We start from the raw sequence: 25621 nt of genomic DNA on the forward strand, positions 1-25621 counted from the left end.
CCCCCTCCCCTTGTCTCCTCTTTATTTCATCCCCAGCTCCCCCTCCCTGGGTTATCCTGGGCGATACTGTACTTAACTCCTTGAATGCAAGACAGAGAGGGCAATTTACCTTCCCCCGAGGCTATGCATTCAAACCTAGTCAAGCTAACACAAAGAAGATTCCCCCCAACTTTGGGTTCCTTTAAACCTGAAACCAGAGAAACCTCAACCCAGGATTTAAAAAAAGCTTTAATATAAACAAGAAAAGAAAAACACATGACAGTGATCACTGCATTAATAGATGACATAAACAGCGGCGCAAGAAAATATGAATAAACACTGCTCTGATTTATAAGATATCCAATTTAGAACCATTCCTACAAACTCCACCACATGAAATTATCAAACAAAACATATAACAGCCATTGCTTTGCCTACTTTGTAGCTTACAACTGGGGAAACTGAAGATGAGAAGTTAACAGATAGATAAAAGTAAGAGCTCTGTCCACTCATAGCGAGAGAAAACAAAGGAGAGAGGAACAAAAAACAACCGAAGTTCCCGGTCCCTCAATTGAAATCCGGTTTCCAATGATATGGTCCTCTGGTCAGGTGTTTGGTTCCCCTTGTTAACCCCTTTACAGGTAAAAGAAACATTAACCCTTAGCTATCTATTTATGACAAGGTGAAACTGTTGCATAATGTTACAATGGCTGTGAAGGTGGATGAAGGCTGCAGCAAATAGAGGATTTCCAATCATGGTGTCCATGCCATTGTTAAAGTCCTCTATCTGTCAAGGGTACTGTGGTGACTGTTGTGCACCAGTCTCCCCACTTTAAAAGATGTCCTGCACAGGCATCTTCCAGTTCTTGGGACAATAACATTTGCACAATTCAAAAGTCTGGTGGCGATCGGCAAGTGGTAACGAGAACAGGACAGTGTTCCTAGAAGTTCCAGAAGTTCCTAGTCACAAACCGACACACAGGCAGTGAGTGTGTGATAGTCGTCTTGCTCAAGGATTGAGGTGGGTCGAGCATCTCGGCAGTTGCACCCACGACCAAGCAATCCTTTTAAGATCCACTCTGCTCAACTCACATGGGGAGAAGGTCAGAAAAGGTACTCTAAAAATAGTCTTGCCTCTGTTTCTCCTGGCTGGATTGCCGCATCCAGCATGATCACCATCTCAGCGGTTGAAAATGTAAGAAACTTTTCAACTTTGGAACTTGGAACATACGTACCCTGATGGACAACTCAAACAGCGACCAACCAGAGTGGCGTACAGCCATTATTGCTTGTGAATTGAGTTGGTTTAACATCGATATTGCTGTTTTGTCCGAAACTAGAAGAGCTTATGAAGGACAGGTAAGGGAGGAGAAAGGAAGATACACCTACTTCTGGAAGGGAAAACCCTGATTGCTTGGAGTGGGCTTTGCTATTAAGAACAAGATCGTAAGGTGCCTCGATGAGCAATTTATGACACTCCGACTGAGGCTCACCAAAAATCAACAGACAACTATTGTGAGTACCTATGCACCAACACTGGATGCCAATCAGAATGTAAAGGAAGATTTTTATTCTTAGTTGGAAACCATTTTATCAGAGACCCCTGCAACAGACAAGATCATCCTTCTAGGGAATTTCAATGCATGCGTTGGATGAGACTCAGACCTGTGGAAAGGAACAATTGGGAAAGAAGGAGTTGGTAAAAGTAATTCAAATGGAATTCTGCTCCTGATCAAGTGTGGTGAACCTGAACTTATTATTACGAACACCCTTTTCCGACAAAAGGAAAAGTTCAAAACATCTTGGAAACACCCATGGTCAACGCATCTCCTCGACTTACATCATAGTTCGTACCCGAGATTGTAGTGACGTACTTCTCACAAGAGCAATGACAAGTGCTGATGACTGTTGGACTGATCATCGCCTTATTAGATCCATAATAAAAATTAAGATCTCTCCCAAATGGAGGCTGCAAAAGAAGCAGATAAGACGCAAACTAAAGGTTCAAAATTTGAGGGACCCTATTAGTGTGACCACTTCCAAGCAGTCTTAGAAGAAAAGCTACCTTCAGAGTTTCCAGAAGAAATTGAGGAACATTGGAGCCAGTTGAAAGCAGTAATCATCAATGCCTTTGAGGAAACCATAGGCTACCACATTAGAAAACATCAGGACTAGTTTGATGAGAATGATGCTGAAATTGAGTAACTCATCAATGAGAAGAGAATGGCATTTTATGCTTGGCAAAATGACATAAATTGTAATGTAAAGAGAGAAGTCCATGCCAAGGTGAGGGTGGAAGTACAACGTACAACCAGAGAACTTAAGAACAAATGGCGGACTGAGAAAGTGCAAGAACTCCAACATCTCGCTGACATCCACAATACATGTGGTATCTTTAGTGCCATCAAGGCTGTTTATGGGCCAGTTTGTCATAGTCTGAATCCTCTTCGCTCTATGGACGGAACCACACTTCTGAAGGACAACAAAGCCATCAGTTCTCGCTGGAAAGAACATTTTGAAGATCTTCTTACCTGTAATTCTGTGGTTGTAGATGAAGTCCTTGAGCAAATCCCTCAATGACCATTTAGGAACGAGCTCAGAAACCCTCCCAATTTGTATGAGGTGCACAATGCCACCATGCAGATGAAGAACAACAAGGCAGCAGGTCTAAATGGGATCCCCACTGAAATCTTCAAAAACGGTGGACCAGAGCTAATTTGGCAGCTTTACCTGCTTATCCTTAAAATCTGGATAAAGGAGGAGATACCCAGTGAAACGAGGGATTCCTTGATTGTCACTCTCTTCAAGAAAGGGGATAAAGTAGGTTATGGAAATTATTGTAATAGAACTTGTGGTTGAAAGATTGGCCTTATTAACCACCTGAGGACCCATAACTCCCATGGAAGATGATCATACTTGGTAACGAGTGATCGCCTATCATCATCAAATCGACAGCTGACGCTCTTCGTTCTGGTGGAGTACCAGAGTTGATGGGAGGGCGCTCAGAAGTCAATTTATCACGTCTATACTAGATTCGATAAATCAACCCCGCCAATCCGGCTGGTAGTGTAGACAAGCCCTTGGTCTAATCTGTCTCACCATCACCACAACAGTTGAAGCTGACAGGAACATAAGTGGGGATAGAAGCAGCATGGAAGGTCTTAGAAGGTCTGAAGAGGAAAGTGGTTGTGTTTAAGAGGGAATGGAAGGGTCTCACAAGACACATGGGCATAGAGATACTGCTATAGGAAGGGAGTTCGAAGTTCACCGAAGTTTCCATACAAAACAGACAAGTTTCATAGGTTAGCATCAGTTTCATTTAGAATTTTTGTTCACAAGAATCTGAAATTGCAACTAGAACTCAAAGAACAGGAGAGTTTGTGATTTGTTAACTCTTGCCAGTTGAAGTCCCTGGTTTTGGTTCATAGACATAGACGTTGACTCCATGGGTACTCCGGGGCTGGAGCACCTATGGAAAAAAATAGTGGGTGCTCAGCACTCACCGGCCACAGCTGTTCCCTGCCATGCCACAGCTGATGGGGGAGAGCCTTGGGGAAGGGGTGGATTGGAAGCAGGAAGAGGTGGAGTGGGGGCAGGACCTTGTGGGAGGGAGCAGAGCAGGGGCTGGAAGAGGCAGCATGAAGGTGGAGCTTTAGGGGAAAGGGCGGAGTGCAGGCAGGGCCTTGGCTGACGTGTGGGTTAAGCACCCCCCTGTGACAAGGAAGGGTCTGTGCCTGTGTTCATAGAAACTGCAAACGAAACCTAGTACCCCAGCACTGTTATAGTACTAGTGTTTGCTGTTTGTAAGGCAACACAATAAGTCTGTAAAAGTTAGTCTAATTGTTTACATTGTGAGGGTAGATAGAGGTGCCTGTTTTGGGAAAGTGGCACTACAAATTCTTTCCCAGTAATGTTACTTCTCAGCCACCCTCCTGTAAGACTTTTACTGCTGTATAGCCTGTAAGCAGAGCCATCCTTACCCATATGCAAAGTACGCAGCTGCGTAGGGCACCAGGAAATTTGAGGCACCACATTTCCTGGTGCCCTGCACAGCTGCATGCTGCTCCCGTCCCTGCTTCACCTCTTCCCCAGGGCCCCCTTCCCTGCTCTGCCCCCGCCCTGCCCCTTGCCCCAGCCCCACCTCTTCCTGCCCCTATCCATCCCCAACCCCACTCCTCTGAGCTCTGCAGCAGGGCTCGAGCGCTGCACTCACCGGTGGCCCTGCCCTGCCTCCCCAAGCCAGCCCTGTCACCCCACAGAGGTCTGGGACCCACTCCCCATCTCGCGGAGGCCTGGGGACAGCCCACCCGCTCTCCCTTGCAGAAGTCTGGGGCCCCACCTCCATCCTCTGCGGGGGGGCTGCAGGGGGCCACAGAATAGCTAGGGACAGCCCTGCCTGTATGGGCCAAACCCAGGTAACTACACCAAGCCAGGGTAAATAGACTTGGCACAAGGAGATGAGAGTTCCATGATAGTTGCAAGAATGAAGGAATCCCTGCATCTCCTCAAGCTACAGAAGCAGAGTGACTTTGCAACTTCTACTGCAGCCTTGGAAGTGCAGTAACCTTCAGAGATGCTGCACAGCTCTCCATGGCAAGAGAGTTTGGTTGGTGGATTAGGCCAGTCATGGGAACCACAGGTTCCATATCTATTCTCCTCCTCTTTGGTGCACAAGTGTAGAACTGATGAATGAAATTGTTTTTAATTGTTCACTTTGTTAATGTAACTTCATAAGTAAAGTTTTATGAATGAAACAACGTTCATTCATAAAACCGATCACCCCAATAACTGGCTAATTGACAATAACAATGTTTGTTAAAAGCAGTAGCTGTTCAGTCAGCTGCCTTTGTAAGTTTCACTATCAGTCCAATTCCTGCTTAAATCACTGAGACTTGCACTGTTTCAGTATTGTAACTTCTGTTCACCATTTATTACACTTACCTACCTTGTAACTTCTTACTGTTTGCCATCCACTACACTTGTCTATATTGTAACTTCTGTTCACCATTTATTACATTTGTCTACATTGTAACTTCTGTTTACTGTATGCCATCCACTACATTTGTCTCTATTGTAACTTCTGTTCACTGTTTGCCATATTGTAAATCAAACCCCATTTTAAAATACTCACTCCATTTCGTAAAAGCTTCCTCCAACCTTCATTTTTGCAAATCCTGCTGTACTCTTATTAGTTTAGTTTAGATGTGTGACTGAGGTATGTATGGATGATGGAATCAACCTCCAGCCCCAGCCTGTCCTCATGAAATAGAGTTCAAACACCACCGGCTGAAGATGCAGACAAGAGCCCTAACAAAGTAAGAAGAGTCCACCCTAAAAAGAAAAGATACACTAGAAGGAAGATCAAAGCCAGGTCCAAGGCTGAAAGTCACACCTGCAATTGACGGGTGATCAATCACCAAACCCAGAGGCAGCGGGACACAGCAAGACCTATAGACTCCGGATTCAAACTAAAGCCTACGAAAAGGATGGGTGAAATGGAACACTTTGGAGGGTAACATTCTGCTGCCAACATGAAAGCGTATCAGTGCATGCCCAACAGAGACCTACCTCGTCCTTGTGCCCGGCTTTCCCGTCCAGTTAGCCACCACAAGCTATGAACCCAAGCTGCAAAATCAAGCCACGAACTAAGGTATGTTCAGGACTGGTATCTATGCAGCAGCTGCAGAACATCTGATGGATGTGTGTGTGTGTGTGTGTGAATAGGCATTAGGTATAATGTGTGGGTGTGGCTACACTTGAAATTTCAAAGTGCTGCCGCGGCAGCGCTACCACGGCAGTGCTTTGAAGTGCGAGTGTGGTCGCAGTGCCAGCGCTGGGAGAGAGGTCTCCCAGTGCTGCACGTAAACCACATCCTCTATGGGTGTAGCTTGCAGTGCTGGGAGCCGCGGTCCCAGCGCCGCGGCACTCTTTACACTGAGGCTTTACAGTGCTGTATCTTGCAGCGCTCAGGGGGGTGTTTTTTTCACACCCCTGAGCACGAAACTTGCAGCGCTGTAAAGCACCAGTGTAGCCATGGCCAAAGTGTATAAAGATTAAGATATTAGTTATTGGTCATAAATCAAATAGTTATCATAATAAATGTGGCATCTTTGCCTTGCCCCCTGAAAAGATCCTGTCTAGTTTTGCCTGTGTAACTCAAGGAGCCCTGGTGAAGCACAGCTCTGGGCAGGGCCGGCTCCAGGTTGCCCACCACTGCATTAAAGTACGTAAAGTGCTCAGATACTATGGTCACAAGGACCACAGGAAACCATATACATAAAATAAACAGTATTTAAGATACCCATGGATTTGGGAGAGATGGGATGGGGTGCAGTAGGGTTTTCCCCAAGAGTGCAGTTCTATGGAGGCTGTATATTAGGGGTACTTCAGTTAGTGTAACTAAACTAATATATTTCTGAGTGTGAAATATCGTGTGCTGTTACTATTTTGTCCTAAATAATCACAAGATGCTGAATGTCTTGTGAATGTTTATCCTGAGGGTTAATGCCATTTAAAAATTAATGGAAGTTATTTAGTATAAATTGGAATGGAAATGCTCTCTGGCATGTGGAATTACTGGACTATTTCTTTCATAATACTTTCTTGAAAACTTTGAAAGAGAGCAGAAAATTATCATAGAAGTAACGTTGATAAGATGCTAAAATGCTTTCCATGTCTGTCAGCTGGATAACATTTCTGAGCATCCCTGACTGATTGATTTGCAAGGTACTAATAGGCAATATTATGCAAATATACATTCATTCCAGGCTCCCTTTGCCTCATCACAGCAGAGACTATGTGCCCTATCTTCTTACAAAGTCTGCTGTGCTCCATTAAGAACTTAAGAACATAAGAACAGCCATACGGGGTCAGACCAAAGGTCCATCTAGCCCAGTATTCTGTCTTCTGACAGTGGCCAGTGCCAGGTGCCCAGAGGGAATGAACAGAACAGGTAATCATCAAGTGATCCCTGTTGCCCATTTCCAGCTTCTGGCGAACAGGGTAGGAACACCATCCTTTCTCATCTAATAGCCATTGATAGAGCTATCCTTCATGAACTTATCTAGTTCTTTTTTGAACCCTGTTATAGTCTTGGTCTTCACAACATCCTCTGGCAAGGAGTTCCACAGGTTGATTGTGCATTGTGTGAAAAAATACTTCCTTTTGTTTGTTTTAAACCTGCTACCCATTAATTTCATTTGGTGACACATAGTTTGTGTGTTATGAGAAGAAGTAAATAACACTTCCTTATTTACTTTCTCCACATCAGTCATGATTTTATAGACCTCTATCATATCTCCCCTTCATCATCTCTTTTCCAAGCTGAAAAGTCCCAGTCTTATTAATCTCTCCTCATGCGGAAGCTGTTCCATACCCCTAATCATTTTTATTGCTCTTTTCTGAACCTTTTCCAATTCTAATATATCTTTTTTGGGCTGGGGCGACCACATCTGCACGCAGTATTCAAGATACCCCCCGACCGACATAAGTTTCACCAACAAAAATGCCAACGTGGACAGTGCTGTTAGCGGAAGACGTTTTTCTACCAACATAGCTACCGCCACTTGTTGGGGGTGGTTTAATTGTGCTGACAGGAGTTCAAAAACGGAGCATAGATCCATCAGTGGCTATTAGTCAAGATGGTGAGGAATGCAATCCCATGTTCTGGGTGTCCCTAAATCTCTGACTGCCAGATGCTTGGATGGCAGGGGATGGATCACTTGTTAATTGCCCTGTTCTGTTCATTCCTTCTGAAGTATCTGGCACTAGCCACTGTCAGAAGACAGAATGCTGGGCTAGCTGAACCATGGTCTGACCCAGTATGGTCATTCTTATGTTCCCATTTAACTTTGTTGAATTAAGTGAAACCTGATTGCATTAGGATTAATGTCTTTGTGGTAAAGTGTATTAAAAATGCAACTGTGTATGTGTTGTGGATTTACATGCACCTTCTCTCACATGGAAGGGGGACATTTATGAACCTCCTCTGTTTTCAGCCTTCGAAGCCACCCTTTTGGGGAGATATGCATGTACTAGTTCCAACTGGATTCTCCAGAGACCAACAGGCAAAGAAAATACTTTGGATGTTTTAAACTGACACAGGGCCTTCTTCCTGATACAGCAAATGGACAGGAATCCTGGTCCAGGGAGGACCACATTTCTTATGAGGAAAGGGCTTGGGCTACTGAGGCCTCATAAGATTGTGTGCTTGTTCTGAGTTGAAGCTTGTAACCGCAAAAGAAACCACTTGGGTGGAGTGATGCCTGGTAAACTTAGTAGAATGCATGTAGGTTCTTTTATTGTTTTTAATATGTTTAATATGTTTAATGCTTTTTACCTTACAAATAAAGTCAGCTTGCTTAGAAAGAACTGTGTGGTAACTTTAGTCTGTAACAATCACACTGTTATCAGACTCTGAAAATGAAGAGAAAGCAAGCAGGTCTGTTTAGGCAGAGTATCTTTGCTGAGCAATACACAGTGAAGGCAGGGAACTGTTTAGCCTGGGAATACCCCAGTCAGAAGGGAGAGAAATGCATGCCTCTGTCCAGAAAGGCAACAGCTTAGAGGACATGGAAACAGATAGTAGGCACCCTAGCTAAACCACAGAAGTGAAATACAAGTACAGTTGCCCTGAACTGTGTATTTTCAAAGAAATTAGTATTTGAGTTTCTTCCACATGCCCCCCTTGACCTTTCTAGCTAATAAAGGGCTTGATATTAACCCATCAAAGTTTCTATATATTTAAAACTCATGGAAAATTATTTGAATAGGTGATTTTAAAATAGGTTGTAATTAAGCAAAGTTATCAATGATTGTTGTTTATAGCTGTTAGAATTAGTCAGGGCTGGTACAACAGCTCAAGCCATTCTTAAATAGAATCATTAATTCCGATGAAAGATTGGCGTGTGGGGAAATGTACACGTGCACCAAGAGTTTTCATTGATAGATGATGTTATCATTTGTACAGATACAGAACATGCATTGGATTGGCTCCATACCCCGGGATCTAAGTCACTGGGCTGTATCCTGTTCCCCTGCTGCAGTCTTGTATTGATGGGTCTTGTCAGAGGCTTCAGAGCAGATATACTGCAATATTTCTCCAGTGGCAGAGTTTTCACTCTCTCCCACAAGGAGCATGTGATGGTATCAGGCCTGTCACCTCTTTTTAAAATGGTAACAAAATGATCTGGTAAGAGATGCTCCCATATGTCCATTCTGCAGGATTTTCTTTGTTTACAAGAAGCTTATATTCAATATAAGTAAAATTTGAATAGAGAATTTTGGAACACTTAAAAAATTAATAATAGCTTTCTGAAAAGAAACAGGCTTCCTAAAATATGAATTAAGAACCTATGGCAACAAATTCTCCATTTGTATACTATTGCCACCTGACTGACAACATGGAAGTTATATCCATAGAGATTAATGGTAATTCCATTATGGAAAGTAGAGCATTTTTTCATTTATGTGAAATTTTGGGTCTGTTTATTGTCTTGTTTCCTTTCAGGCATTTTCATTCCTTGGTGATGTGGGAAACTGCGCAACCATCTGCCCAGATTACTCTGTTCAAAACATACTATATGAGAGAGGATAAAACCAAACCAGGAGGCAGAGATGAAATAGTTGTTTCCTCTCAAACATTTTATTTTTATTATTTTTACTTTTTGGAAGTGCTATACAGAAAATTCCCATCAGCCTAGTTTTCCTCTTCTTTATTTCAGTTTCTGTGGATACAAACAGTACAACAAGACAAGCACTGAACATACCTGAAAAGGATTTAGTGAAATAAATATGCTGTTTTAAAGATCCTGTCAACTCCACTCACTAGACAATTTGCAGATAAATTTCTTCCTTTTATGAAGCTAATAAAAACATCACAAGAAAGGCTAGTATTAGTTTCTAGTGGGAATCAAAGGGATTCTCATTCTCTGCTGCCTTTCCCTTTATGTAGTCTTTCATTCCTGTGCAGAATGGTGATGAAACACTTTGAAATGTTAGGGCTTGTCTACAATGGCACTTTACAACACTGAAACTTTCTCACTCAGGGGTGTGAAAACCTCCCCACTGAGCACTGCAAGTTTCAGCGCTGTAACATTGCAGTGTAGACAGTGCACCAGCGCTAGGAGAGCTCTGAAAAACCCACCTCCACGAGAGGCATTCTTCCCAGCCACGGTAGCGCTTTAACATTGCCAGTGAAGACATGCCCTTAGTGTTACACCCACTTTGCACAACTGTAAATGACTACATAAGGTATGCAATAGTGGATGGTTCCACCATGTTACTAATTACATATTATGTCATTAAGTGAGAATGTAAATATATACCTGCTTTTCAAGCTGAGGGAATTTTACAAAGGTTAAGAGTAACTACAGTGGTCCACTTCACATTTGTTCATAATTTGTTTTCAGATCTTTTCAATTTCACATTCTCATGCACTAGCACAGTGAGGCAATGTTTGTCTTCCACATCCCTAATGTCATGTTGACTGGTTTTTAAAAAATGGTGTCCTTTTAAAAAGAACTGTAAAATCATGTTTACTTTTTATATTTGTAGTTTTTCAATAACTGGTTGAAACAAACACTCAGAACATATATTCTTCTGGGGGTGTAATACTTTGGTTTCATCTTGGTTGTTGAGTAAGTGTGCAAATGTTGGGTGGCCTTTACTTTACAGCAGGTTAGACTGGATGATCTAGTGGTCCTTTCTGGCCTTAAATTCTATGAATCTATATTAACGTCATTTTCAGCTATTGTGTGTTGTCACAGTGGCAGATTAACAAATCTGGCGCCCCTAGTCCCTCAAAAAATTGCCAGCCCCCACCCCCTGCCAGCTCACCTCTGCTCCCCCGCAGTAAGCCTGGAAGGGAGGGGGGAGAAGGGGAGTTGTGCCACGCTCGGGGGATGGCAGTGGTGGAGTGGAGATGAGCTGGGGCAGGGAGTGGTTCCCTTCTCCCCCCCCAACAAGAGTTTCTCCCTGCACCCGCCAGCCCCAGCTCACCTTTGCTCCGTCTCCCCCGCTCAAGCAGCTACTCACTTCTCCCTCCTTCCCTCCCTGCACTTTTGCGCAGCGAACCTGGGAAGGAGGGGGGAGAAGGGGAGTTGCAGTGCTTGGGGAATGGCAGCGGTGGAACGGAGGTGAGCTGGGGCGGGGAGCAGTTCCCGGCCCCCCTGAGTTCCTCCCCACGCCTGTGGGCCCCAGCTTACCTCTGCTCTGCCTCTTCCAAGTGCACTGCTACTCGCTTCTCCCTCCCTCCCAGCGCTTTCGCGCGGCAAGCCTGAGAGGGAAGTGGAAGGAGGGAAGCATGGCGTGCCTGTGGGAGGAAGTGGGCCGGGGATTTAGGGAAGGAGCGGAGCTGGGGAGGGGTCACTAGCAAATTTGCCGCCCCTGCAAATTTGCCTCCCTAGGCCTAGGCCTTGTTGGCCTAGGCTATAATATGCAGCTGGTGTTGCCTCTGTTTGCCAGAAGCTGGGAGTGGGTGACAAGGGATGGATCACTTGATCACTACCTATTCTGTTCATTCCTTCTGAAGCTTTTGAGACAGTATCTTAGCTACAAATATTAATTAAAAAGGCAGAGCGGGCAGTGTAATTTTACTTTTATTTATTTAAAAAATATTTGCTCCACAAAACAGCTTGACTGTAGTGTTTCTGCAGTTTCCCAGACACTAAAGTCCCATAGCATTCCATTAGGACTGAAGTCTGATTTGTATGGTAAATTATCATTTACAAACAGATAGAATAGATCTTAATTGAATTCTACATTGTAGCAACAATGAAATCTCAGTGAAAAAATTCACAGAAGATCATTTGTTTTATTTGAAGCCAGTTTTGACAGAATTTTTAATTTGTTTATGTTAGCCCCGCCTATTACTTCCCTTTGCAAATAAATGGGAAAGTACAATTTCACAGTTTATTCTTCCCAGTTTGGTAGCCTTATATAAGAGTTTGTTTATAATGGGAAAATTAGGCTTTGTCTATGCTCAGACTTAGGTTAACATAGCTACGGTACACAGAAGTGTGAAAAATCCACACCCTGAACGCTATAGCTATGCTTACCTAACCCCCAGTGTAGATGCAGCTAGGTCGATGGAAGAATGCTTCTGTCAAGCTACTTACAGGCACTTGGGAGGTGGAATTCCTACAGTGACGGAAAACCCCTTCTATTGCTGTAGTCTGGGTCTACACTACAGGGATACAGCAGCATACTATGGCACAGTAGCTATGCCGCTGTAGCGTTTTAAAATGTGTTTGGTAATATGTTCTGTTTGACACATTTTTAAACACCACATTGCACATAGTGTAGACAAAGGTAATGATGTTGGTTGGTTGTGGTTAATCCCAGGTGAAGATTGTCTTTATCTATGTAAATCCTAATTGGTGTTTACAAGTCACAGAATCATAGAATATTAGGGTTGGAAGAAATCTCAGGAGGTCATCTAGCCAAGTGGTTCCCAAACTTTAACAACCTGTGAACTCCTTTCAATGAAATGTCAAGTCTCGCGAACCCCCTCCCAAAAATGAATATTTCTAGGTATTTTCTCCTTTACCTGAATATAAATTATAAAAGCAGTTATCTTGGAAATATAAAATTTGTTTTATGACATGCTTATTACACACTGTTAATTATTATTTATCTTTACAGTATTTTTATTACATTATGAAAATGGCAACATTCTTCTCACTTCTGTAGCTTGTATCACTTTGAATAAGCCTGTTATAAGACAAAGCTCCTATGTTTCATCAAGGAGTATCAGATGTGAAACAGCATGAAGATATTTAAGAAGCCAACTCAAAGAGTTCCTCCTACACAAGCATTCAGGGCTTGAGCAGTCCAGGCAAACAACGCACGTTACAACAAAGCTTAAACTTGTTCTTCATAATAATTTTAAAAACAATACTAGCTGCCTATTTAATTTTAAAAACAGCAAAAAATATCCACTTCCCTTTCTATTTCTTATAAGGAGTCTTGAAGTTTAAATCTCCTCAGTGTGATAGAGATGCTTGCTTTGATCTGCTTAGCTGCTTGTCCCTTGCTGCCTAGGGTCCCTAGGGAAGCTCTGTCCGCCATTAGGGAATTTTTCCCTGAGAACCCCCTGTAACATTTTGTGAACCCCCAGGGGTTCACGAATCCCAGTTTGGGAACCACTGATCTAGTCCAATCCCCCAAATGCTACCATGTTTCAAAACATCACTTATGTTTCCAGTGTATGGGAAATGTTTGGGAAGGCTATAGAAAGGAGAAGGTAGCCGGCAAAGGAGCATAACACTAATAAAAGTTATCCAGCAGGCAACCATTAGAAAATGCAGCTGAAATGTCCTGAAATGAGTTTTACAAGCAGTTTTTACTATGTTAATCGTACTTGTTTCACCATACAGTTTCAAAAAGAGTTTCCATGTCTGCTCATAAATTACTTATTGAGCAGCAACAGCCTGCTCAGTCTTTTACAGAATATAGAGGGAGGCTGTCCCTTCCCCAAAATTCTTACAATCAAAGGGCCTGATTCTGCAACTTGTACTCACATTGAGGAGCACTGACTCATGGAAGTAGTCCCACTGAAATCAATGGAATTATCTGTGTGATTAAATTAATGAAGCACTAAGTAGAGAATATAAAACTCTGACACGATGTACACGTCAGCAGAAGGTGGGTTTATCACGTTAGTGCAGTAAGTTTTTTTTGAATTGTTTAATTTCTAAATAAATATTAGTACTTTGTGTGGCTTACCAACGCTTCAGGGAAAAGAGTCTGTTTTGAGGCAAGAGTTGAAAGAGAAGTCTGTAAACATCTCCAGTATTAGAAAACAAGTGAAGTCTAGGCATGAGGTGAGAGCATGGAAGAAGTCACAGAGATGAGAGTGGGAAGAGGCTACAAAAGTGGTGACTAGGCACAAAGACCAGAAGAAAAAGAGGACTTCAGAGTGGTGCTGATGTGAAAGGGTGGAGGAAACTGAAGAACAAAGTGACATGGTTTCCATTAACGCTTCCTGCGGTGAACTAACATCTGCACAGAGTTCAGTGGAGTCCCACCAAGGATGAAACAAGGGTTCTACTTGTCCATCTGTAAAAAGGGGATACAAATTGTTTAGTTATGAGAAGTAACTAATGTAAAGCCAAAAAGTACTCTGCATGAAGTGTAACAAGTTTAGGTGGAGCTGGGAAAGGCCTGTCAATTTGCACATGGAGCTGAAAAGTTTGTGTGCACTGACTCAACTGGAAGGTATGTATAGGCCAGCAAACTGCATCTATAGAGTAAAATAGCACTCTGTATTTTTCAGATCTGTCCTAGACTGCTATACTGGTATTGTTTAAAGATGGGTTTTCACTGACATCTTGATGCAAAAGCTTTCTTGTGGAAGACTATATAAGAGCAGCTGGCAGTTTACTTATTCATCCATACTCTCATACCTGTGTATAGCTGAATCTAAGAAAAGATATCAGATTATTTTTTCCTTCATGGTTAGTTAAATCCGAAAGCCCTTGGGGGATGGGGAAGGGAGGAGAAGATGACAGCCATACTCTCCACTGCTTATGAAAACAAAAGGTAACAGAACTCTTTGGAGCCCAGCTGGCTGGGATAGGGGGTCATGCAACAGGGAAGTGCTAGTTTTAGGGCTATACTTCTCTATCCACCCCTTCTCCCCCAACACTTTTTGTGAACTCCACTTTATCTAGCTTGGGATGGGCAAGGAGCAGACAGATCTCTTTTCTCTGGGATGCTGTCTGCCTACTTTTGACTGCTGAGGACCTGAGCCTTCTGTGTGGTGAGTGGCTTTTCCATACATCCTTTGCTCCCATTGACAGAGGGTTGAGGGAGGTCTGCTCTTGCAGTCTGCTCTGCAGGGAGTTGCAGATGCTCAGAACATGTTGAGATTTGGCCCCTGGGGTGGGAGTGGGGGTGGGGTGGGAAGCGTCTACCCAAGTAGTCCTGCTAATGAACCATTTTAGATGTGGTTTTGTTAACAGCAAGCATTCAGTCATGAGACAGGCGGCAACATGAAACTCAGAACAACTTAATGTTATTTGCCGTATGGTTATTGAACTGTAAGTTTTACAAGCTTTTCTCTGCAATCAAGAAAGCTCGATTTTTTTGTTAAAGAGTCAAATTCTCATGAAATTACCTGGTTATAAGAAAATCACCAAATACTCCAAGACTCATGATTGCCATGAGTTGACAATACTAGACTTACATATGCACAGCCCTATAGAGTTCACTGCATGATTGGGGTCTGAATAAGGACATTAGAATTTTGTACCATGGAAAGAGGGAGTTTTCAATCCTCCAAACCAGTAATAAAAAAACCACTTCCATTAGTTTGTCTCTCCCTCCACTCCCCTCATATTCTAATGGAAGCAGCAGTCATTGATTTATTTTAAACAAGCATCCCAAACATTTTATCATTGGACTAGTGAATAAGTGTCTGAAAATCTGGAAAGTGAATGATCATAAGTGAAACTGACTAGTCTATTTTAATTGTCCATAGCAGGGATGCCAGGTTAAGCCCCCTGGCAGGCTGGTCTGGTTTGTTTACCTGTCGTGTCTGCAGGTTCAGCCGATCACGGCTCTCACTTGCTGCAGTTCGCTGCTCCAGGCCAATGGAGGTGGTAGGAAGCGGAGGCCAGCACATCCCTCGGCCTGTGCCGCTTCCTACAACCCCCATTGGCTTGAGATGAAAACCGTGGCCAGTGAGAGCCACGATTGGCCGAACCTGTGGACATGGCAGGTAAACAAACCAGCCTGGCCCGCCAGAGGGCTTACCCTGTCGAGCCAAGTGCCAAAGGTTGCTGATGCCTGGTGCACAGGGAAGTTCCACCAGTAAACAAGGCAGACTTTAGAAATTCTTTTAGTTGTAAGAGCTCTGTGTAAGCTTGAAAGCTTGTCTCTCACCAACAGATGTTGGTTCAGTGAAAAATTACCTCACCCAATTCTTCTTTCTAATATCCTGGGAGGGACACTGCTACAACACTGCATATACTAATATGTAAACTAATTTTATCAGTATGTAAATTGCAATATGTTAGCATGTTATCCCCTTCTTGAACTGCTGCTGCTGTTTTACCTGAGGACTGCTTTTTAAAATTGGCTTAAAAATAGAAGATTTTGTTCAATATGGTTTATCTTTCTTTTCTCCTGACCTTTCTGACCCTTTAGGATGCAGTGGGGGCTGGGAGTGGTATGCCTGCTACAATCATGAGAGCCAGCAACTTCATTTTCATTTTAAAATGAAAGCTACATGGTGGGCAGCCAGTATCTTGCAAACTGAGGCTTAAAAAAGCCTATCCGTCCAGTGGTGATAAAATCATGCGGGTTGGCAGCAATAGGTGCAGCAGGGGACAGAGCTGCAGCACGGGGAGACGAGGCGCTCGCCTGTGGCGCTGTCGTAGCTGTGATTTTGAGGCAGGCTGCTGGAGGGAGGACAGGGGTGGCTGTCCCAGGACAGGGGCTAGAGGATAAGCCCGGCGCGGGACGCCCTTGTACCCTTAGGGGCAAAGCTCCATTCGCAGAGCAAAGTAGTCAGAATGTCGGCGCCCGCTTGAGGGGGGACTTGGCATGCAAATGAGGGGGCGTGCCCCAAAGGTAGGCAGTAGAAGGGCCAAGCCGCAGGAGGCTGCCGGGGTTGGCTATGCAAATGAGGGGGCGGGACAGGGCCGTAGGAGCGGCTCCTCTTCCCCTTTGGGTCGGCGAAGGGTAGCCGCAGATCCAAGCCGGCGACCGCAGGGGAGGGGGCGGTTAGCAGCTGGCAGCGCCTGGCGCGAGGGGGAAGCCGTCGCGGAGGGGCCCTGCCGGAGGGAGGCGCCGCCAGCCGGCCGTTGGGAGAAGCTGGCGGCCCCGTGCGCGGGCAGCGGGAACATGGCGAGCGCGGGCAGCGCAGCGGAGGAGGGCGCTGGCGAGGAGGTAACGCGGGCGGCGAGTCGGGTTCCCCGGGGCTCCGCGCACCCGGAGTCGAGCTGCGGTCCGGGCCCGCGCCCCCAGCCGCTGCCCTGTCCTGTTCACCGGCGGGGCGGAGCGGGGGCCGGGCCGGCGGCGGGCTCGCGGCCAACAGGTGGGGGGAGCTCGGGGAGAGCGCGGGCAGGAGGTGCCCGGCGGCGGGGGACGCGGGGAGGCCCGCAGACAGAGCCGCCCCCTCTCCCCCGGGTATCCTCGGCAGGGAAGCCCCGAGCCGGCAGCCCCAGGGGGAGCGCAGGGCTGCCCCGGGACATGCCCCTGCACCGGAGGGGCTGCTAAGACGCTTGGTCTCCTCCGTCCGCCTCCCTCCATCCGTGCTGCCGCTTCCCCTCTCCCCCGTTCGTCTGCCGTCTCCCCCCGGGGATGTAGCACTTACCCCGGCTGCTCGGTAGGGCGCTGCTGCTAACTAGGCGGCTGGATCAGCGCTTGTCAGTGGCCTTGGTCGGCGCTATAGAATCGCTGTCAAGCGGGAGCGTAAACCTGAGAGAGTCGGGGAAAGGGAACTTGATGTTGAAACTGGCACTACCTGTATTTCACCGCCCGTGTCATTCTCTGTAGGCGGCTTAGAGGGACGTGGGCAAACACTGCCACTTCTTTCTGAGTCACGCACCTAGTTTTGTTATAAGCAGTAACTTTTTCTTCTCTGATATTTTTAGGCGTGTTGACTAGTGAAACTGACTCTCCAGAGTAATGATAATTTGCATAGACTTTTCTGTTCTCCGAGCATCTTTTGCTCAACAACAGCGAGAAACATTTAAAACCAAGAAATAAATAAATGCAGTAATTGGCAGGGCTACTCCATAACAGCTGTAGTACCAGCTTTCAACTCTCTTATAACTTATAGTCTGTTTACTCTTTAAAGGTGGGTACAGGGAGAGTAAAAGGGGAGTGGGGATCCCCCCCTATTAATCCTGACTATTATGGCTTTCATCAGAGAGTGTTTACTAATTAAATGACCATGATATTTTTAGGAAAACATGAAATGTGTAAATATAAGAATAGGCACTGAAGGAGCCGTTGGAGTCTCCTGATTCAGGGCAGTGCTGCATTGGTTTTCGTTTGGCTCACATTTTGAGGGCTAGAAACCACTTCAAAACAAAGGGGCTTGGCTACATTAGACATTTCAAAGCGCTGCCGTGAGTGTAGTCAAAGCCGCAGCGCTGGGAGAGAGCTCTCCCAGGCTGTGGCTACACTGGCAGTTTTGCAGCGCTGGTAGTTACAGCTGTGCTCATACAGCTGTGTACGGCCAGCGCTGCAGTGTGTCCACACTGACAGCGACCAGCGCTGCAGATGCATGTCCACACTTGCACAGTTGCAGCGCTGTTGTGAGTGCGTGCATTGTGGGCAGCTATCCACAAAAAGCACCTCGTCCATCATTTTTGGCGCTGGGGTTGTGGAAGGGGACGGAAGGGTGCAGGTCATTCCACTTCCTGTTTCCAACAACCCCTGCTGCCAGGGAATCGGACCCCGCGCCTAAGAGGGCAACTTTTTAATTTTTTTTTGTTTTAAACTTACCCATCCCAGCTGTGGTCTGCTTCCATGGTCGCTCCTTTGAGTGAAGCGCCGGCGGGAGCGCGGCATGGCCCCGCTCTCCCAGCTAGAGCTCTAGCCGGCGGCGGCGGGGCTTGCGGCGCTCCGGCCGGGGCTCCAGCCAGAGAGTGGGGCGGTGGGCTTTGTCGCGCTCCCGGCCAGGAGAGCGGAGTCGCGGAGCTTGTCGCGCTCTGACCGGGGTCCGGCCAGGAGAGCGGAGTCACGGAGCTTGCCCGCGCTCTGACCGGGGCTCCAGCCGGGAGAGCGGAGTCTCGGGGCTTGCCGCACTCGCGCGCCGGGGCCCAGCCGGGGCTCCGGCCGGAGAGCGGGGCTTGCTGCTCTCCCAGCCGGAGCGCGGCAAGCCCCGCTCTCCCGGCGGAGCGCGGCGAGCCCGCTCTCCCCGGCCGGAGCTCTGGGCCCTTTAAATAGCCCCCCCCCCCAGCCCTGGGGCAGTGAGGGGGGTATTTAAAAGTACTGGGGCTCCAGCTGCCTCTGCCACCCCGTCCTTCAAATAGCCGCTGGAGCCCCGCCCCCCTTGCATTCCCCAGCGCTCCGCAGCTATTTAAAAGGTCCCCGGAGTAGAAAGGGGGTTTGGGGGCTACTTAAAGGGCTGGGTTCCAGCTGCCTCTGCTGCACCCCATGACCTGCCCACACCAGTCCAGCCCCCCTGCCTGCAGCCAGCTCTGCACCTATACCCACAGCCAACCTCTGCAAACACCCTGTCCTGTCTCCAGCCAACCCTGCAGCCCTGCCAAAGCCAGCCAACCCCCCCCCCACTGCTGCCCGCACCAGCTCTGCACACTCTGTCCAGCCCGCACCCCCTGCCCTGTCTCCAGTCAACCCCTGCTGCACCCCACTGCCTGAAGCAGCCAGTCCCACACTCCTCTGTCTCCAGCCCTGCAACCCCTGCTGCACCCCCCGCGGCCCTGCCTGAAGCCAGCCCGCCCCACACCCCTTGTCTCCAACCAGCCCCACATCCCTTGCCCTGCTCGCAGCCAGACCCTACCCCAGTCAGCCCCTGCCCTGCCTTCAGCCAGCCCCATGTCCACTGCTGCCCTGCAGTTTCCAGGGCATTAACCCTGCAGGGAGCAGCTGGAACCAAACATGTGCACACCCCCAGGGAGTGGCGGGACCCAACAATTGAAACGCGCAGTCATTAATAAACCAATCAACAGCATATATGATGCAATGTATATAATTTTATTTCATATAGTTATGGAAAGTAAAATAATACATGAAAGAAATGAGAGGCTTTCTTTTTAAGTCATCCCTGCCAACTGTACTTCTCTTGGTAGTCAATTCCTTTCTCTTGGCAGCCTGTCCTTTTTCATGGTTTCCTTATCCCTCCAGTATTGCACCTTTTTATTTTCTGTGGAATACAGATTCATAACTGCTTCCCACCACCCTTCCTTACTCTTCCTTGGTTTTTTTCTTAAGCTTTGCAGTCTTTCAGAGTCTGCACTGATGGAGCAGTATTCAAGGTCACTTTAAAAAAAAAACACAGAGAGATACTGTTAATACAGAGCCTGCATTGTTTAAGAGTTTTGTAGCATCATTTACACAATTCTGAGCATAGCACAGAGAGGCCACAGCTGCAGATAGAGATGGCGAGTTTCCCCACATGCGGCTCACAGGGGAAGGGGGGCTGCACGTGGCTCACCTGGGAAGGGTGGGGTGGGGGGGGGGTTGCTTAAACTCTGGAAGCCATGGGGTTTCTGTGACTTGTGGAAAGCAAAGAGCAGCCTACAGGGAAATCAATGGGCTATTCCACATCTAGGCATGCTTGCAGGCACCATAGCCCCCCTGCTCCCAAAACATTTGCATCCTTATAATAAAGCTTCTTACCAGGAACAAGGCTCCTCTGCTGGTTCCTCACTACCAAGTCCCAGCGGCTGCAACTGGCTAGCTTTCTTCCTCTGCATGACTCCTGGAGTCAACAAACACCTCAGTAACCTCCCTTTCAGGTTCCTCTACACCCTCCACCCCTCTCCAGGCTCTGAGCCCAGGGCATGGAAGCGAAGCAAATGACCGAGAGGCTAAAAAGGTATGCTGGGATACCTCCTAATACCTTGGAGGCCATACAGCGCTGGTGAGTGTCCACACCTGATTTGCAGCGCTGGAATCGCTACACCGGAAGCAGACCAGGTGTACAGCCAGCGCTGCAAACAGGAGTTGCAGCGCTGGCTGAGCTTTTAAGTGTAGACACCTGCTAAGTTGCAGCGCTGTAACCCTCTCACCAGCGCTGCAACTTGCAAGTGTAGCCATGCCCCCAGTGCTGCTTGTAAACCACATCCCTTACGGGTGTAGCGTGCAGCGCTGGGAGCCGCGTTCCCAGCACTGCGCCCTGATTACACTGACACTTACAGCGCTGCATCTTGCAGCGCTCAGGGGGTGTTTTTTCACACCCCAGTTGCAGCGCTGTAAAGTGCCAGTGTAGCCAAGGCCAAACACAAACTGAGGTTCTGAAGCATGGTTCTGTAACCAGGGGTGGATTTGGTGAGGTAAGGGACACTGAATTCTTACCTGGACTTCTCTGCTTTAGCCTTTGCTAATTTTTTTTTTTTTTTATTTCCTGTCTTGCTGTGGTTTGCACCCTGTGTCCTTGGTTCTGTTATTCTCCCTTCTTTTTGCAGTACCGCTTAGGGCTCCCTTTCTCCTCCCTGTCAGTCAGAGGTTAGCTTATGCCCTGAAGTAAGGAGGAGTTATCTTATCTTGTGTGACACTAGGTGTTCTCATCTATATAAATTTTAACTCTTTGATTTCTGCTAAGCTCTTTGCTCCAATGATATTTCATGGCAGGCCAATTATGAGCTGTATTTTTAAACAAGCACTTTCTTCCATTAGTTTTAAACATATTGCCTTTCAATTTAATTGAATCCTGTACTCTATTCCTATAGTTTATGCTGTTCTTTGGATAGCCACCTCACTTAATCCCCTCTGAACTAAATTGTCCTAATTTTTTTCACACTCTTCAGACAGCTTCTCCATTCTTCTGATTACTTTATTTTCTGTTTCTGGACTTCTGTTTCTGCTGTATCTCCTTTTGAGATAATGGAACACTATTCCAGGTGAGAATGTGCCATTTTCTTCTAATGTTTTTCTATTCCAGTCTTTAAACATTCTAATATTAACTCCTTTTTGTAATTCTCACCGACTTTCAGCTAAAGCTTTAACTTGGGGGTTCTCAAACTGGCGGTTGTGACCCCTCATGAGGTTGTGAGGTTATTACTGGGGAGTTGCAAGCTGTCAGCCTTGTCCCCAAACTCCGCTTCACTTCCAGCATTTATAATAGTGTTAAATTTAAAACATTTTTTATACTTATCTGAGGGGTCACACTCAGAGGCTTGCTGTGTGAAAGGGGTCAACAATACAAAAGTTTGAGAACTACTGTTTTAACTGAACTATTCACAAGGGTGCCCAAGTTAGGTTTCTGAGTGGTTAATTCTTTTTAGTCCTCCTGATTTCCAGCTTAAACTTTGATCATACTTCATGTTCCTTTCTATTGGCTTCACTTTCATTTTCTGAAGGATGCATATCAAGTGTAACCCCTTGACTTTTGCCATTCAGCCATACTGTCTCCTCCCCCAACCCCTTACCTGCTGTGTTATCATAATACTTACTCATACCACAACAGTCACATGGATTTTAAAGCAGTCTTGAGAGGGAAACACAGATGAGCCTTCTTATAAAGGGGAAGAGAGCTCGGGTAATGTGTACCTATATTGTTCCTTATAAGCATTTTTTACTTTTTATTGCCCAAGATCTCCTCTCCCTCCTTTTCCCCATTTGAAAATGGCATCTGTCCCATCTGCAAGTTTAGAAAACAAAGGCATTGGTGTTTAACTTCTCACTTAAGTTCTAAAATATTAGAAAATCAGTATGACCAAGTGGGTGAGGTAATATCTTTTATTGGACCAACTTCTGTTGGTGAGAGAGACAAGCTTTTGAAAGGTGTGTAAGCAGGGGTGAAAGTAATTTACAGGACTTACTGGTACTGCCGGAGTCCTGAAGGGGGCATGGCCTCATCCGGAAGAGGCGTAATCTGAACTGGCAGAGGCGGTGCCTCTCAAGTTTTAAAGGCCCTGGGGCACCAGCTGTGGCTGGGAGCCCCAGGGTCTTTAAATCAACCTGGGACTCCCAGCTGCAGAGATGGCTGGGAACCCCTGGGGCTCAGGAGAAATTAAAGGGCCCAAGGCTCCGGCCACCACAGAGCTCTGGGCCCTTTAAATCCCCACCACAGCTCCAGCAGCTGGAGCTGTGGGCGGAATTTAAAGGGCTCTGGGCTCCCCACAGGTGTGGCAGCTCTGAGCCCTTTAAATCCCTTTAAATCCTGGCCCCAGCCCGGCCGCCAAATCTGCGGGTGGGATTCAAAGGGCTCTGGGTTGCCCACAGCTGCGGGAGTTCTGAGCCCTTTACATCCCTGCCGCAGAAGCCGGTCCGGTCCGGCATGGTGTACTGGCTTTTGCCGATACGCCACACCATACCGTACCGGCTTACTTTCACCACTGTATGTAAGTTCAAAAACTTCTCTCTCACCAACAGAAAGTGGTACGATAAAAGATATTACCTCACTGGCTCTGTCTTATATCCTGGGACCAACACAGCTATAATACACAACATAGAAAAATATTCGGATAGTCAGAATTACAGTTTACATAAGATCATTGTCCTCAGTTTTGATAGAGGTAGAAGAAAGGTGGCATCCACTTTTCCATTCTTTGGCTCATTGGATTAGGCTGCTGGGACTACTTGGAGTTCTTTGTTCCCCTGAATAGGGCTGTCCCTCTCATCCTCTTGAGCATCCTTGATGAAACTTTCATGGAGGTACTCTGCAATCCTCTCCCAAACATTTCTGGGAATGGTGGCCATGTTTCTCTCCTTACCACAGGGGAACTTTCCCCTACATAAACTGCTGTGAACTGTGCTACCACCAGATTAGCCACAATGCACAACATGTTTTGTAACATGAATGAAATGTTACATGAATATGTAAATGTGAATGTTTGTTTATTTGGTGTTTTTAAAGTATGTCACCCATTTAAAGTGCTGCTAAAATGTTTTCACGTTGTGTTTTTGTCTGTTTCTTTGTGTACATAGGGACCACTCTGACCTGCTGAGTCAGGCAATAAACATTTAATTTGCACTCTAGCCCAGGCTTGAGTGGACAGTACTTTCAGTCAGTGGCTCTGGCCCTCCAGGCAGGACAGAGCAATAACCATCAGGTAGTCTTTAGCCCAGCTTTCTGGCTAAGGTGGACAGCGCACACAGTCTAAAAGCTTTTTATTTTATTTTTTTAATGTGAAGATATACTTATCTCAGAGCTGGAAGGGACCCCAAAAGGTTATTGAGTCCAGCCCCCTGCCTTTACTAGCAGGACCAAGTACTGATTTTTGCCCTAGAGCCTGAAGTGACCCCCTCAAGGACTGAACTCACAGCCCTAAGTTTAGCAGACCAATGCTCAAATCACTGAGCTATCCCTTCCCCTAAGGCTTGCAGCCTTCTGGCTAGGGCATGCCACAGACAAGGCAAGGCCTTCTGGCCTAGAGTAAGTAGACGACAACCAAAGCATTGGGGTTGGCAGGAGGAATAGGGGGATCCAAGCCCACCCTACTCCACCAGGTCCCAGCCCAGGGCCCCTGTCAGTGGTAGGGGATCCCACCATTGGGTCAGCAAGGATCCTGCCAAAACACACTGTCTCATACTGCACCAGCACAATCTGACCAAGGTCTGGTTCCCCTAGGCTACTTCCTGCCCTAGTCCATTGGTAGGTGGCTCCGTAGCTTGCAAGTCCTCAGTCTCCTTGGGGTAAGTGGAGTACAGCAGTCCTGGAAGCTCCTCTCCACTCTCAACCTCCTCCAAGGGCAGAGTGTCTCACAGCTCAGGGTCTAGTCCACAGTCCTGCAGCAGGCTAAAGACATCTGCCACATTCATTGGCTCCAGGCCAACTGAGCTGAAGGGCTCTTATACTTCTTGTCCCTCCCCTCTGCTTCCAGCACAGGGGGTGGGGCTAGATTAGCTCCACCCACAAAGGAGAGTGTAGTGGTCCCTCTGTCTCAGGCTTGGAGGAGGCCACTCCACCTCACTAAAACACAAAGTTTTATTTTTGGAAATTCAGAGTATATTTATTAGTTTACACCAAGCATAATTGCTGCGTTACATAATATTCATAATAGGAGTCAATAAACTCATCCACATTTAAATTCTGTACATACGAAAGCACACTATTTCATTATACACTGCTACTGTTGCTGACTATTAATGCTTTTTTAAAGCACAACCTCTCTCAGCCATATGGTTGGCTCTTCTAAAAGCCCTTGTGTTTGGCTGTTAGGAATTAGCAGGCAGCCAGTCCACCTCATCCTCTGCCTTCCTGTAGTCTTTTGCCTCACACATACCGTGTAATACACAACATGCAGGTATGACAATGAGGATGTTTGCCTCACTGAGATCCAACCTAGTCTGTTACCACTGCCAGTGACCCTTTAATCTACCAAAAGCACTTTTAGCAGTCATCCTGCACCTGCTGAGCTGCTAGTTGAATCTTTCTTCAGTGCTTTCAGGATGGGGAGTATACAGCTTCAGGAGCTAGGAAAGCAAAGGGTAGGCTGGGTTCCCTGAATCACTATTTCAGCCTTTCAACTTTGTCAATGGGAATGCACCAGTTGGGGAAGAACAGTATCTCTGCTTGCAGCTTTTGGAAAAGATCTGTATTCTTAAAGATATGAGCATCATGTACCTTCCCTGACTAGCCCACATTGTCATTGAAGTACCCTCACTGATTCACTAGGACTTGCATAACCATGAAAAATACCCCCTTCTGTCTATGTTCTTGCTAGCAAGATGGGATGGTGCCAAAATAGGGTTGTGTGTGTGCTGTTTATGCCTGAATTTGGGCACCCCATTGCTGCAAATCTTTTCTGCACATTGTGTAAAGTCTCAGTCATGGGCAGTAGGATATGCTTAATGGCGATGCATACTTGGGTGACTGTGGTTTTTGGAGCTCAAAGTGAGTAGCCTCTGACCAATGGCAGTCCAGCACTGCGTGGCTGCCAGTTACTTCTCCACTGTCAAGGCAGTTTTCAGTCTGGTTTCCTTGCTCTGAATGGCTGAGGTGGGCACAGAACACAGATCCAGGAATGTGGCCTTTTTCATCTGAAAGTTCTTCACT

General features: G+C 46.3%; 1 protein-coding gene across 1 annotated transcript in view; it reads left to right on the forward strand.

The window, feature by feature from the left end:
- Window positions 1–16679: 16679 nt before the first annotated feature.
- Window positions 16680–25621, forward strand: part of TTC39B (tetratricopeptide repeat domain 39B) — a 125468-nt gene continuing 116526 nt past the window's right edge. The window contains exon 1 of the mRNA XM_075067322.1: window positions 16680–16872. Within this exon, the coding sequence (XP_074923423.1) occupies window positions 16828–16872 (45 nt within the window). The 5' untranslated portion in view covers window positions 16680–16827. The remainder of the gene's footprint in view (window positions 16873–25621) is intronic.

This window comes from Chelonoidis abingdonii, chromosome 6 (genome assembly GCF_003597395.2).
Source record: "Chelonoidis abingdonii isolate Lonesome George chromosome 6, CheloAbing_2.0, whole genome shotgun sequence".
Taxonomy (NCBI): Eukaryota; Metazoa; Chordata; order Testudines; family Testudinidae; genus Chelonoidis; species Chelonoidis abingdonii.